The sequence below is a fragment of the Microcaecilia unicolor genome, chromosome 3 (assembly GCF_901765095.1).
Source record: "Microcaecilia unicolor chromosome 3, aMicUni1.1, whole genome shotgun sequence".
In the NCBI taxonomy this organism is placed as follows: Eukaryota; Metazoa; Chordata; class Amphibia; order Gymnophiona; family Siphonopidae; genus Microcaecilia; species Microcaecilia unicolor.
This window is the reverse complement of record NC_044033.1, coordinates 305,658,995-305,674,976: the sequence shown is the minus strand read 5'-3', so window position 1 is coordinate 305,674,976 and position 15,982 is coordinate 305,658,995. Positions and strand designations below refer to the sequence as shown.

Sequence of the window (15,982 nt, the reverse complement as noted above, 5' to 3'; positions counted from 1 at the left end):
TGCCACTTATCCCCCTGCCTGGCACTGAATTATTTTAAAAATGGTGGCTGAGAATCCCTGCGGAAGTCTGTCGAGACCCGTGAGACTACCACAGAAAGTCTTGGCCGCCATTTTGAAAACACGGCAGTGTCGGCAGGCGGGGGAATAACGGCAGTGCAGTGTGCAGGAAAGAATATGCTTCACCTCCCCTGAACAGACCACTAGACCAACAGGGCCCTTCAGGTAGGACTGCAGTAGAGGGGCAGCAGCACAGCAGTAGGGGGGAGGTGTCAGGCAGCAGCCGGGTGGGGGGCCCAGACCACCCTCAGTCCCCAGGGGCCCAGACCACTCTCAGTCCACTCCTGCCTATCTATATGTTCCATCTTTGCTTATACCCTATGCTGTCAGTTAAAATGTTCTAGTACATATTGTGTTGATACCATAGGCGCCGACTCCGTGGGCGCTGAGGGTGCTCAAGCACCTCCAATATTTCACCCACTGGAAGTTCCCTTCGCCAGCCCAGAATTTTAAAAGTCCCTCCCTCCCGCCCTTGCAGAAACAGGAAATGAGGGCGGCACCAGAGCTGAGAGAAGGGAAGGCTGAAGTGCCGAGCTGCACGCTTTTCACTGCTGCTGCTGCCGCCGTAACCCCAACGAGATAAGATGACTTTTAAAATTCAGAGGGAGGGGGGGCCCCTGGAACTTGGAGGGAGGGAGCCCTGGAACTCAGAGGGAGGGAGGGCCTGGAACCTGAAGGGAGGGGATGGGCCTGGAACTCGGAGGGAGGGAGGGGGGCCTGGAACTCGAAGGGAGGGAGAGGGGGGAGGGAGGGGAGGCCTGGAACAGGGAGGGTGGGAGGGAGGGAGGGGGCATGGAATTCAGACAGAGGTAGAGAGGGGAGGGGAGACTGGAACTGGGAGGGAGGGGCCTGGAACTCGGAGGGAGGAGGATGGGAGGGGAGGGTGGAGGAGGGGGAGGGGGGAATGCACCACCTGTAAAAAAAAAAAAAATTTCAGCACCCCCAAGCATTTTGAAAAGTTGGCTCCTATGGTTGATACTGTAAGTAGTATACTATGCCATACTTTGTATTGTTATTTAAATATTTTTACTGCTGTAATTGTCTACTGCTTATGTTTGATTTACTCTTACTGTACACCGCCTTGAGTGAATTCTTTCAAAAAGGCGGTAAACACATTTTAATAAATAAATAAATAGAAACCGAAGCCCTGAGAACAGAAGATGGTCTAAGTGGTTTACAATTTTAAAAATATATAAAAAATATAAAAACCAGAAAGGAATGCCAAAGGTTATAGGACAGGGGACATACCATAGGCGCCCGGTATAAGAGGCTTGGAGAGGCTAAGCCTCCCCCCTGCTGCAGCAGAATAGATCAGCTGTGGAGTCCAGCTGCTCTGAAGGGATTAAATTGTTGATTTACCTCCATCCTCACAGCAGGAGCTGCAGTGAAAGCCCTCTAGCAGTTGTAGAAATTGGTTTATGGTTTGTTTACCTTACTGCTGGGAAAGCAGGGGGGGTTGGCTGGAGGTGTCCTGGGTTGCCAGGGAGACATTTAAGGAGGATGACTTCCTGACCTGCACTGAGGACAGATAGCAGCAGAACGGATACTGGGCCAGCATGATCAGAAAAAGTCACCAGACAACAAAGGTAGAAAAGATCATTTTATTTTCATTATAGTGTTTGGAATATGTCCACTTTGAGAATCAGGTGCTCAACATTAAAAGTTTATATTTATTTACTTATTTATGGCATTTCATCCCACATTAAACATGAATTAGGGTGTTTTGTGGCTCTACATGAGAATTGTGATGATATGATCCCTTGTTTCATATTATTGACGGTCTGCATTTTCCGTATGGGTGGTATATTGGTGTATTAGGTCTGCCCAGTGTAATATTTATGGTACAGTAAGGTTCTGAGTGTGTTTTTGGACAAAGTTGTGCGTAGTGTTTTGCAGTTGAGCGATTGTAGTTAGAATATGCTTTGAGCAACCACTTTATTCTTTGACATATGATACATATCTAATATCTAAATTTAATAAAAGGTATTAATTGTGACTTTTATTTTTATTTATTTATTTTTTTCTGCGTGTTATCAGATAATTATGGATTTAAGCTCCATCCCTGGCCCCACCCCTAACCCCGCCCCCTTTAGCCTCCCCAGTTGGGCCACCGACCACCTATGGGACATACACACAACCAAGTGCAATCAGCAGATAGTACTACCCCCCCCCCCCTAGGAGCCAACCATCAGGGGAGGAAGCTAGGTTCAAGAAAATGCCTCCTGGAAGAAATGCATTTTAAGTAAAACTTTAAGGGCTTTTTCTACAAAGCTGAGCTAGCAATTTCTGCACGAAAAATGAGAGGAAGCCACACATGAATTCCTAGTGTAGCTTTGTAGAAGAAGCCATATACTTGGTAAAAGATTCTTCACTATGTAGGGGACCTGGTAGATTATTCCAAAGAGCAGGGGCTAAACAAAAAAAGACCACATGATGTGTAGATTCATGAGTAATGCACCATGGGTTAGGTATAACCAATCTGTGTGCATTGAGAGATCTAAGATTACATGAGGGGGTGTAAGGAGGTATTAGATTTGAAGGGTAACCAGGATCACTGGTGTGATAGACTTTGTGCACAAGCGTAAGAATAACACAATAAAACAAAATTCTGTGCCAAAATCCCAAATCCAACATAAACCTACAGATAGGAAAATGGAAAAATATTTAATAGAGAAAAAGGGCCTCAGACAAATTCCCCTGGCATCATCAAATCAGCTGTTGAAGTGAGGAGTATGACACAATCCTTGGTCCAAAAAATTCCAACATTTGATTCCTATGATAAACGTTCTCCTATGCATTCTATAAAGATTGCCCAAAATTGGGCATGGATCCCAGGCTGGCATCCAAAATAATTGGTTAATGGGCTCCAATGATTTAATTATTGGAGTTAATAAGCACTTAATTGGCAGTAATTATGATTAGTGTGCTAATCTGGTCAGGCGCTATTCTGTAACAGTAAACAAGAAATGAAATCACAAGAGACTTTCACAGCAAATGGTTCTCAGTAAAATATATTCACGTTTTGCTTTCACTTCATCCATTCACTCCATTTACTTCTAGATATAAATTTAATCCTTGTGATTCTTATCATACCTGGTCTCATGTGAAGATTCCTTTACTGTTATCTGCAAGGTGCCCTGAGTTAACACCAAAATTAATATTCCAGCTACGCATATCCATTGCATGTTTTTCTTCTGGGCTCCTACACAGAATGAGAAGAAAAGATCACCATGTTGACTGCATTTGTAAATAAAATGAATTATGCACGTAATCAGTTCATTGATCTGAGTGATGGTTAGGGTGGCGAATGCAGAAAGTTGGCACTCGCCAATCAAAGCATCAGTGAATTTCTCAAATTACCATATATCCTTTTTCTGACTTGGCAGCTTCAGATTCAATATTTAAAGATCACTCGGCAGGCCTGCCACCAATATTCAGTGGACTTAACCTGGCCATGCCACTGAATATTGGCATTAACTGGCCAACTTGAAACCAAGCAGGAGAGGGGTGTTACGAGGACAGAGTTGGGGAGAAGCATAGAAACATGACAGCAGATAAGAACCAAATGGCCCATCCAGTCTGCCTATCCTCAGCATCCACTATTTCCTCCTTTCCCTAAGAGATCCCACATGCCTGTCCCACATTTTCTAAAGATGGCAGTTATGTGGATGTTAGTAATATTCAGGGCCGGTGCATGCATAACTAATCAAGCACATAATATTACATAAAAAACAGTCCTACCTTTGCCCAGTTAACTGTCTGGCTAGTGGCACTGAATATGGGCCAGTACTCAGATAACGTCTGAGTAGTGGCCTGAGGTCCTTAGGTTTCTCCTCCCACCTGACCCCCTCAAAGTGTATTCCCATCCCCGTCCCTCCCTCCTGACCCCCTGAAAGCACGAGCCCCCCCCCCCCCCCCAATGCTGATCCCCTCTTCCCAAGAGCATCAGTGTGTGAACTAGGACATCCCACGCCCCAACCTCTGTAGGATCCCTCCAGGCCTACATTGGTAGTCTAGGGGTTGTTGAGGCAGGAACAATCCCCACACATTCCTGTCCAACATGGCTTCTGCAGCAAAATGACTGCCACAGCTTCTAGCAGCAATCTCACAGTACGGGTATGATGAGCTGGCACGCATGGGGATTGCTCCTGCCTCAACGACTCTCTAGACCACCAGGGATTTAAAGATAGGCCTAAAGAAAGGGCACATAGGGCTTGGGAGGTGGAAGGATCCTAGTTCACAATGTAAAGTGGTGTGGTACCTGTATTAGTCCACCTTTGAAACCTTCGAAAGCTAATCAAAAATGTATTGTTACCTTGGCATCATCTTATTTTCTTTTCCATGTTTTGATTTATTTCTATTTATTACCTAGGCCACAATGCAATGCACTTGGGAAGGGGGAGGGAGGGAAAGTATCAGCATGGAAAGGTTCCAAGTGGGGTTTATTTTGGAGGGGGGGGGGGCAGGGGGTGACTTAATATCAACTGAGACCTGCATAAATCCCAGCAACAAACTCTTGACCAGTAAGACCCAAATATTCAATGCTGGAGCCCAGTGACCAAGTGTAATGTGAGTAAATTCTGCACAGTATGAAGTACCTTAAGGTTAGTGTTTGAAAGCCAGAAAATCAATATTAGCATAATTTAAACTAAAAACTAAACTAAAAAATACTTTTATACTACATTAACCATATCAGTTCTAAGCAGTTTTCATGTAAGAAGAGAAACCAAGTATACCTGGAAAGAATACAGATTGATCACACACATTAAAAAACTATACCTAAAGATTCAAGAACTTAATACAAAAAAATATACAATAATCATATTTTTAAAACTTTTCTAGCAGCCTAACGTCCCTGTTTACTAAGGTGTGCTAGCGTTTTTAGAGCGCACTAACACTAGAGACATCCATAGGAATATATGGGTGTCTCAAGTTAGCGCATACTAAAATCCCTAGCGCACCTACAGCGCAGTTTAGTAAACAGGGCCCTTAGTAATTCCATTTAGATTAATGAAAAATATACCAAGAAAAATTAAATCAACAATATAGAAACTTCTCAAATAATCATTTTTTAACACCTTTCTAAATTGCAGAAGACCTTCAGATAGTCTAAGGATGACAGGAAGATTGTTCCAGAGTTGACCATTGTAAAAGAAAATGAGGATTGAAAGATTCTTTTATACTTCACTGACCTAACAGATGGAAGATGTAAAAAAGAGTATTCCGTAGTTCCACAGTAGTGTCCCAACAAGGAATAGTAAACAAAGATGACATGTACTCTGGAGCAGAGGCATATAATGTTTTGAATATGAGTGAACACACCTTAAAATACACCCGTGGTTGAATAGGAAGCCAATGAGCTTTAATCAGCAAGGGGGTAACTGTCGAACTTCCTAGCAGAATAAACTAGAAGAACTGCTACCTTTTGTAAAGTTTGTAACTTCTTCAGGATTAATTGAGAAGTTAACAGTCTACCAACAGTACATTGCAATAGTCCAGTTGGCTCAAAATCAAAGCCTGAAAAATCAATCAATCTAAACTGTAGGGGTTCAAAGCAATGCCTAATTCTTCTTAATCGTTTCAAAGTGAAGACTTTTCTGATTAACTGAACTACCTGGAAGTATAAAGACTTGAAAAATAGTATGAAATCATTGGGTGAAAAACAAGACCATACCATGCACGGTCTTCGCCTTTTTAAAAAATGCAGTTTGTACAACCATGTTTACATAATCCTTTAAAGAAAGAAGTTTATCAAGAATAAACCAAAGCTATTTAACTTCTGATCTGACTGGAATAGAAATGTTCATTCAACCTAATGGATGACAGTGGGACCAATAATTTTTATAAGGGTACACGCTTAAGACTTACTGAAATCTCTCTATATAAAAGGCAACACCAACATTCTATGAAGCCTCCAGCCGGAAGTGTGAAGGGGGCGAGATATCCGGTTTCCCTATGAGTGTCTGCCCCGCCCTCTCTGTAACACAGTCAGTGAAGGAAAACAGCAGAGCACGAAATCAAATCGCTGGCTCTGTAACAGTGAAGGACTCAGAGGGGGGAGGGGAGAGAGGCCAGAGGGCAGGGACACACAATAGAAAACATTGCTAGCCCCCGTTTCATTTGCATCAGAAACGGGGCTTTTTTACTAGTTTACAACTAATTAACCATCCCATGAAAACATATGGTAATAGAAGTTCTTCTAAATCCTTCCATAATAGAGGTGGTGAAATGATCTGCTAATAACTGCTGGGGCCACAGACAAGCTAGATAAGGCCACAGCTTAAAGTTTTTTTTTTCCATTCCTCATATACAACGAGCAAACATTTCCACTCAGATGCCCTAGGAATATAAATCAAAATAATACATCTTTTATTAGCAGCAGATGGGAATCATTGCAAGTAGGTACTCAGGTAAATCAGGAATTATAGCATAAAGATGGAGCCAGCTGTTTTGCAGGTATCATAGCAGGTGACAGCACAATTTGAAAGTAATCACAGCAAGTAGATCATCATAACAATTAGCAGGAGTTGCAGAAAACAGTGATGACCTTCTTTCCTGTCTGCCCTGGGGATATGAGAGCAGCAGAAGATTACCGACACCAGCTCTTACAGTCCTGAGGCTGTGCTGGTAGCATAGTAGATGATGACAGATAAAAACCTGTATGGTCCATCCAATCTGCCCAACAAGAAAACTCATAGCATAAGATGTGGTACTACATGTGCATACTTGATCTTGATTTGTCCTTATTATCTTCAGGGCATAGACCGTAGAAATATGCCCAGCACTGGCCTTGTTCTCCAACTACTGAAGCTGTCATTGAAGCCCCACTCCAGGTCATCCAAATCTGTCCAGGCACAGAACGTAGAAGTCTGCCCAGCACTGGCCTTGCTCTTCAACTACTGAATCTAAATCTGTCTAAATCAGGTCACAGACCATAGAAGTTTAACCAGGACTGGCTTTGCTTCGCAATTACTGGTGTTGCCATCTGATCCCCAGTAGGTAGATGGCTTTTCTAGACAAATCAGAAAATGTGGAAATATAGAAAGAATATGAAAAATAACCCCCACTTGTTTATAACAGAGGAAATTGGAAAGTCATGGGATAGGAGGTAGTGTCCTAATGTGGATTAAAAACTGGTTAAAAGATAGAAAACAGAGAGAGTAGGGTTAAATGGTCAGTATTCTCAATTGAGAAGGGTTGACAGTGGGGTTCTGCAGGGGTCTGTGCTGGGACCGCTGCTTTTTAACATAGGTCCCTATTTGTTACCACAGCAGTTACTCGGCAGTAATCAGGCAGCGCATACCACTGGGTAGTGTGGGAGCTCTTACCGCCACCTCAATGGTGGCGGTAAATGCTCCCTCACACATGGTAAGTGCAGTCTTACCGCATGGCTATTTCTTTTTTTCGGCCTTTTTACCTGCTGTGGTAAAAAGGGCCTCAGCATGTGGCAAAAATGGCTGCCGCTTTTAGCGCAGGGCCCCTTTTACCGCAGCTTAGTAAAAGAGCTCCTTAATGAATTTCCTAATAGGGCTTAGATTCAGTTTTTAGAGATTGGTGCTAAGGTGCGCACTAAGGTGCGCCAAAACGTGGCCTACGCTGGTGTAGGTGTGTGTTTCCTCACACCTGGAAAAAAGGCATTTTTTTGTGGCCGAAAATGGACATGTGGCAAAATTAAAAACAGCATGCGTCCATTTTCGACCCGAGACCTTATTGCCACCCATTGACTTAGCGTTAAGGCTTCACGTGCTAACCGGGCGGTAAGTGTTCTATGCTCGTACACTGCCGATTACCACCGGGTAAGTGCCATGTGGTAGAAAATAGAAAATATTTTATATCGCGTATTTTGGATGCGCATCAAAAATGGAATTACCGCCCGGGGCACATAGTATCTGGGCGGTAGTTCCAATTAGGCAAGCATTGGTGAGGAGAAGGCAAGAGTGAACTTCCCTTGGGTTTCCAATTACAAGAAATATTTAGAGGTAATAATCAGAGATCTTGACTCACTTGATCGTGGCTGAATAGATTTAGGTGGGATGGAGTGGAGCTGTTCAGGGGCTTCGATGTTAATTTCAGAAATTTTAGAACAAGGACAGTGCTGGGCAGACTTTTATGGTCTATGCCCGGAAAATGGCAAGGACAAATCAAGATTAGGTGTACATACAAAGTATTACATACTATATGTAATGAGTTTATCTTGTTGGGCAGACTGGATGGACTGTGCAGGCCTTTATCTGCTGTCATCTACTATGTTACTATGTTTGCTGTTTCACCTCAATTATATCTCTCTGTTTAAGAGAATCCAAGAAGATTTAAGGGATTGGAATCTCAGCTCTTTTTCATGGCTAGGAAGGATAGCTATAATTAAAGTGAATATTCTACCAAGATTGCTGTATCTATTCCAAGTTCTACCAATTGCTATTACTACTTTGTAGCTTCATCACATGCCCCCTAGTCCTAGTATTTTTGGAAAGCGTAAACAAATGATTCATGTCTACCCATTCCCCTCCACTCAGTATTTTATAGACCTCTATCATATCTCCCCTCAGCCGTCTTTTCTCCAAGCTGAAGAGCCCTAGCCGCGTCAGCCTTTCCTCAGAGGGAAATCTTCCCATCCCCTTGATCATTTTCATTGCCCTTCTCTGTATCTTTTCTAATTCCACTATATCTTTTTTTAGATGTGGTGCCCAGAATTGAACACAATATTTGAGGTGCAGTCGCACCATGGACCGATACAAAGGCATTATAATGTCCTCATTTTTGTTTTCCATTTCTTTTCTAATAATACCTAACATTCTATTTGCTTTCTTACCCACCACCGCACACTGAGCAGAGGGTTTCAACATATCATCAACAACGATGCCTAGATCCCCTGGTCAATGACTCCTAACGGGGAACCTTGCATTATGTAGCTATAATTCGGGTTCCTCGTTCCCACATGCATCACTTTGCACTTGCTCACATTAAACATCATCTGCCATTTAGATGCCCAGTCTCCCAGTCTTCTTGTAATTTTTCATAATCCTCTCGCGATTTAACAACTTTGAATAACTGTGTCGTTAGCAAATTTAATTACCTCACTAGTTATTCCCATATCTAAATTATTTATAAATTCCAGCTTCTTTTAATGTCATCCCTGTCTTGCCCCTCATGTTCAGTAGGCCCTGAGGTAAGACACCTCACCCTCTACAGGGCCGTCTGCAAAATCCATGGGGGGGGGGGGGTTCATCCAGTAACTGTTCCTGCTCTTCCTCCCCTGCAGGCAGCTCCTGGCTGGTGCCTATACTATTTCGAGAAGTCTCCTTTACTATAATATATAGAGAATTAAGAATTAAAGAAGAAGAAAAAGAAGTTTTTGAAGCTAAGTAATCTATTTTTGAAAGATAGGAGTTTAAGCAAGCGATATAAAAAAGTTTAAAAAAAAAACTTGGATCAATGACGAATACATGCCCACTCTAAACTATGTCTGGCTTGATAAATTGAGCCATAGTAGTGGAGTCTTGCACATCTGATAGATCCAATAGTGCTACTAAAAATAATTGTATTGTTGAAAGAATGTTTGAACTTGATAGGAGCTGGGTACTCTGATTGAGATGTACATGAGCCCCCTCCACTGAAGAAAGTTAGTGATACTGCTGATACTATACTATTTCCCTGTCAACTGGCCTGCTGAGCACAGAATAAACTCTAGTCTCTGCTGTGGCCAAGAACACCTACTCCTTACTACCTGACAGGTTGCCATTGTGAGAGGATACACGTGTATCTATCCCCCATAGCTGTATTTAGTTTGTTTCTCTTCCATTTCTTCCAATATCCACGGTTGCTGTAAATAAGTCAAATCAATATGCAGCTGTGAAGCAGCTATTTGTGCATCTTCCAAAGCCCTCAGCCCTGTTGGTTTTGGGCAAGAAAGCATACAGAACTGAGAGTAAAGTATAGTCTAGCCACTGCCTATGCACACCTGCTGGTTGTTACCAGCCAGGTGACTCATCGAGACAACACACCTTTACTTTGAGGAGCTCCATACAGTCTTCCAAAAGGGTGTGGGGCTGCAGGATGATGGGAGTTATGGAGCTGGTCTCCTTCTGCAGGAGCAGACAAGGAAGTGCTTACAGTAGGGAAATGGCTGATATCAGTAGATGTGGCCCCCTACTTGGGGTCAGCAATGCAAATGTCATTGACAAGGGACACCTGTCAAGGCAAATTGATTCCAGCCTCCAAAATGGAGCTGGACTAGGAGACCAGCATGCTAGGTTTGCACCAATGTTTATGTCATGGACCATGCAATCCCATCACACCTAGCTTTCCTTCAGACCAGATATCTTTTGGCAGCATCAGTATAGGATAAAGGGGATAGGTGGCTAGAGCATGCAATGGTGAGTGAGGTGTGCAGTCTGGTCCATACTGTGACTTGCTTTGTATTCTCAAGTCTCAAGGTAACTGTAGCTACTTTCCTTTGTTCATTTCACCTTCAAATCCTTCCCTAATCTCCAGAGGGACACCAGCTGAGCTCATGGCAGTAGGGCATCTGGAAGTTGGGCCCTTCCCGAGCTGAGTCCAGAGGCCAGATATTGCCCTACCAGATCCTGGGGACAGGTGGCCCCTCAGTTGGTGAGGAGCTGGCCCAGGAATCTATCAGAGAGACATATGCATGCACCAACCACATTCCCTGCACATGTCTCTCAGACATTTGTCTTGGCCATCTTCTCACCAACTGAGGGGCCAGCCTGGCCCCAGGACCAGGCAGGACAACATTGGGCCTCATGAGTCAGCTTGGGAAAAGCCCCACTCCCAGATACACTACAGCCATGATCTGGGAGAAAGGAGTCCTGCGTGGTCCCCCCCCCCTTCTCAGGGAACTAGGTAGCAGCTTGCATAGACCTTATACCTATCAAGTGCTGCAGTGAGCAACCTTAGTTCCACCTTTATTGCTGGCTGTGGCCAGCCCTAACACATTTGAAATCACCTAATTTTTGGCTACTGGAAGCACAGCATGATGGTTTGTAGCCTGGGATCGGGGGGGGGGGGGGGGGGGGGGGGAGGTTGGAGTTCCATAGGGCCTTCTTTTGCTTCAGGACCCATTAGATCCCTCTCCATTAGCTCAGCCCTCTGGTGGAGCACTTGACATTCAGGGGGAGCTGCTCTGTTTGTGGACACTGAGGACAATTCTCTCCCTATCTGTCACCCTCCTCCCCCCCCCCCCCCAATTTCTGCAATGCTCCTCACATAGCCTGTGACAGATGGCGACAAGCAGGTTTTTTGGGGGGGGGTGTATGCATTGCATAGGTGCTATGTGAGCTTAGGTGGCCATAGATACAGAGGGTGGCATCGTGGTCATTCTGTGGAACATGTGCACTGTTGCTGGGAGCTGGGGATGAGCACTGGGGTAAAGCAGGTGTGGCATTGGATGGCTCAATGTACTTTAGTGAGCTGCTGCCAACGTTCCCATCACTATGTAGGCGTGAGCTAGGATGAAGGACAAGGAAGGTGTGGAAGGAGGCCCCATAAATTAGTTGTCCTTGGATATTCTGTACATTCTGAGTTCAGCAATGTTTTTTTTTCTTTATTATAAAAAAGCAATAACATGTATTGCAACAGAGGGACCTCAGTGTTTGTGACCCTGCCTATAGATGGTGCTTGCACATGAGTGGTGCTGTGATCCTGGGCAGGGCTGCCGAGAGACTGGGCCAGGCCCTGGACAAGGTCGCCCCCGGGGCCCCCCACCCAAGGTCAACGGGCCCCCCCCTCCACCTGCCACTGGGCCCTCTCTCCACCCCCAGGCCCTCTGCACTGACCTTAAGTGCCTCACCTTTGAAAGGGCAGCAACAAGCAGCGGCAGACCACTCCTTCCTTCTGTGTCCCGCCCTCGCGGAAGTTACGTCAGGCAAGGGCGGGACACGGAAGGAAGGTCTGACGCTGCTTGCTACGCTTTCGAAGGTGTGGCGCTTAAGTTCAATGCCAGGGAGCGACGGAGGGTGGGCGGGCCAGACTGCGGTGGTGGCGACAGGCCCCCCCCAGAGGCCCGGGCCCGGGCAATTTTGTCCCCCCTGTCCCCCCCTCTCGGCAGCCCTGATCTTGGGGGGCAATGCTGCACACTCACCTTGCCAGGGTGCCTCTGATAGTTCTTTATATAGTAACATAGTAAATAATGGCAGATAAAGACCTGTATGGTCCATCCAGTCTGTCCAACAAGATAAACTCATTTTACATGGTATGTGATACTTTATATGTATACCCGAGTTTGATTTGTCCTTGCGATTCTCAAGGCACAGACTGGAGAAGTCTGCTCAGTAGTGTTCTTGTACTAAGTTCTGAAGCTAACGTCGAAGCCCCTTAAAATTTACACTCCAGCCCATCCATATCTATTCAGTCATGATCAGGGCATAGACCGTAGAAGTCTGCCCAGCACCGGTTTCGCTTCCCAATTACCGGTGTCACCACCTAATCTCCGCTCTTCATGTTCTCATGGAAACATTGGGGGGGGGGGGGGGGGAGGGCAGGGTTGTTTAAATATTTGTCTTCAGTGCTTGAGCCACAGAAGAACCAGGAGCTCTGCCTCAGCCACTATGACGTTTGGCTCCCTTCTCAAAGACATGATTGTGACCACTGAGGAACATTCCTCCACTTGCAGAGGTATATATGCACGTTTTGCAGGTGGAGGGTGTATTGTCATAAAGGCAACAAATAAGAACAACCAGATAGGAGATGCAGTGCAGACCTTAATTGCCACACAATTAACAATTTCTGTAGGCAAGATGAGAATAAATCTCTCAGATAACATATACAATCTACATAGCAGTTGCTGGTAGAGGCAATGGAACGGAAGTTTTTCTGCATAGGGACTGATACATATAAAGAACTAAGCATACTGAATAAACAGTCTAGGATAGAAATATACATTCTTATACAGCATATCTTAGCTTGCTAAAGAAACAGAGGAAGCTCAGTACAATGGACAGGATGCTGCGCGCTGAGCACAAAGTCAGGAAATGGATGTTAGAAAGTCTGTATACCTGGAGAAAGTACCCACACCTACAGCAGGTACAAATTTGTTCACAGATGTTTCCCAACTTAGTTTTCAAAGGGAAAAACTTTTCTGTTGAAAACTGGTCTAAAAGCCACAAGTTAAAATGACTTTGCAGATGCTGTAGTCTGAAAACGCCCCTGTACTCTTATATGGATCAATTTTCTGTTAAACATCAAGGGAAGAGCAGAGCTTTGCAGACCACCCCAGGTCACTGGACAAGGAGTCAACTGGAATTCTCCCAAAAATGGTTTTGCTGTTGGGTATTTTACAGACTCATCCATTATAATTCACCCACACCCCAAAATCCTATGACTGGTGATTCTGTACCAGGAGTTGGCGTGAACTGCATTAAGCATTCTCCATAAACAACACCTACACTAATCATTAAGACCCCAAGCCTTGTCTGTTTCCAACCCCATGATAACAAGAAAATCAGGTGGCATATCTAGGAAGGAGTGCTAAGAAGTAGACATCCTGTTGCAGGGCGAGGAGCACTATCCTAGAATGGCATCCAGGCGCCCAGATTCAGTTACCGAAGAGACAAACAAACTTATGCCAGTTATATGGCAGGCATGAATGGGTACTAGAGGGCCCTTTTACAAAGCTTGCCTTAGCGCACCTTTATGTGGGTCTTTTCCACCCACTAAGGTCAGTTTTTGCCATGGCTGGAAAACTGCAGATTTGTTTTATTTTCTGAGTTAATGGCCAAGCACTAATATCTCCTTAAAGATCAAATGCTTAATACAAGTTCAAAAAGCAACCACTCTTCAAACCATATATTATATTGGGCTTGTGATATATGGATCTCAATTTTTTGTTTAGGAGTCCTCAGCTTGTTGGAGTCATGGGGCACTCGTTGGTTTTAGCTACCACTCTCCTATGGTCATTGGTCATCATATATATATATATATATATATATATATATATATATATATATATATATATATTGCTTTATATATATATTTATTTGTTTGTTGAATTTGAATCCCACATTTTCCCACCTATTTGCAGGCTCAATGTGGCTTACATAGTACCGTTATGATGATTGCCAATTCCGGTAACAAAAATACAGAGTAGTATTGCATGAATGACAGAGTAAATTAAGTAGTCAAGGAGAGAGAGTTAAGTTTTGTCCAGTTCTGGTATGAGTTTCATTGTGTTGCAAGGTTCAGGTGTTTAGGTTGGATCATTGTAGTATGCCTTTTTGAACAGGTTGGTTTTTAGTGCTTTCCGGAAGTTTATTAGGTCGTGCATTGTTTTCATGATGTTTGGTAGTGCTTTCCATAGTTGCGTGCTTATGTAGGAGAAACTGGATTCATATGTTGATTTATATTTTAGTCCTTTGCAGCTAGGGTAGTGAAGATTTAGGTATGTGTGTGCTGACCTTTTTGTGTTCCTGGTTGATAAGTCTATGAGGTCTGCCATGTAGACTGGGGCCTCGCCGTGAACAATTTTATGAACCAGGGTGCAGATTTTGAACGCAATTTGTTCTTTGATTGGGAGCCAATGTAGTTTTTCTCTTAAGGGTTTAGCACTTTCGTATTTCATTTTTCCAAATATGAGTCCGGCTGCCGTATTTTGGGCAGTTTGGAGTTTCTTATATATATATATATATATATATATAAACGGCGAGTGACCGTACTCACTGCAAATGCGCAGTAGAGACTTCCCTCTCTGTCCCGCCCCCGCGTCAATACGTGATGACGGGGGGGGGGGGGGGGCGGGACAGAGAGGGAAACTGCGCCGCCGACGTTGCTACCGCTCCCTCCCCCCCACTCGGAGTCGCCGCCGCCACCCCTCCACCCGGCCCGGGCCCTCTCTTCCCTTCTGAACTTACAGATCCATTCGCCGAACGCAGCAACGCACATCAGCTGAGCTGCAGTGAGCCCTTCCTTCTTTGCCTGTGGCCCCGCCCTCCTGTGACGTAACATCAGCGAGGGCGGGACACACACAGGCAGAGAAGGAAGGGCTCACTGCAGCTCAGCTGATGTGCGTTGCTGCGTTCGGCGAATGGATCTGTAAGTTCAGAAGGGAAGAGAGGGCCCGGGCCGGGTGGAGGGGTGGCGGCGGCGGCAGCGACGACGACTTCGAGGGGGGGAGCGGTGGTGACTTCGCGGGGGGGAGGGGAGCGGTGGTGACTGCGGGGAGAGGAAAACCTCTATACCAGCCCGTTTTTACGGGCTCAACGGCTAGTATATATATATATAATTTTCTATTGTACTTTTGTTGTTCCCCCATCAAATATTATCTTCAAAACTTCTACCATACAAAAGGCAGTCCCTTTTACAACACCTTGGTAACACACTTACCTGCTTATAATCGAACGAGAAAAACGCCCAAGTTCCGACCTAAATCGGGAGATGGACGTTTATCTCACAAAAATGAATAACGCGGTATAATCGAAAGCCGAACGTGGACGTTTTCAACTGCACTCCATCGCGGAAATGTACAAAGTTGACGGGGGTGTGTCAGAGGCGTGGTGAAGGCGTGCCTGGGGCCTGGTTATCACCCGAACAGAGATGGGCGCCTTTCGCCGATAATGGAAAACAAGGATGCGTTTGTAGCTAGAATTTAGGGCACTTTTCCTGGACCCTGTTTTTTCACGAATAGGGCCCCAAAAAGTGCCCTAAATGACCAGATTACCACCAGAGGGAATCGGGGATGACCTCCCCTGACTCCCCCAGTGGTCACTAACCCCCTCCCACCACAAAAAAATGATGTTTCACAACTTTTTATTTTCACCATCAAATGTCATACCCACCTCCCTGGCAGCAGTATGCAGGTCCCTGGAGCAGTTGTTAGGGGGTGCAGTGGACTTCAGGCAGGTGGACCCAGGCCCATCCCCCCCTACCTGTTACAATTGTGCTGCTTAATGCTTATTAGTCATCCAACCCCCCCAAA

General features: G+C 44.9%; 1 protein-coding gene across 1 annotated transcript in view; it reads right to left on the bottom strand.

The window, feature by feature from the left end:
- The window catches only part of LOC115465062 (glucagon-like), a 33,199-nt gene that overhangs the window by 13,849 nt on the left and 3,368 nt on the right, over positions 1 to 15,982 (bottom strand). Inside the window, exon 2 of the mRNA XM_030195460.1 lies at positions 3,151 to 3,259. Coding sequence (XP_030051320.1) covers positions 3,151 to 3,242 — 92 coding nt within the window. The 5' untranslated portion in view covers positions 3,243 to 3,259. The remainder of the gene's footprint in view (positions 1 to 3,150; positions 3,260 to 15,982) is intronic.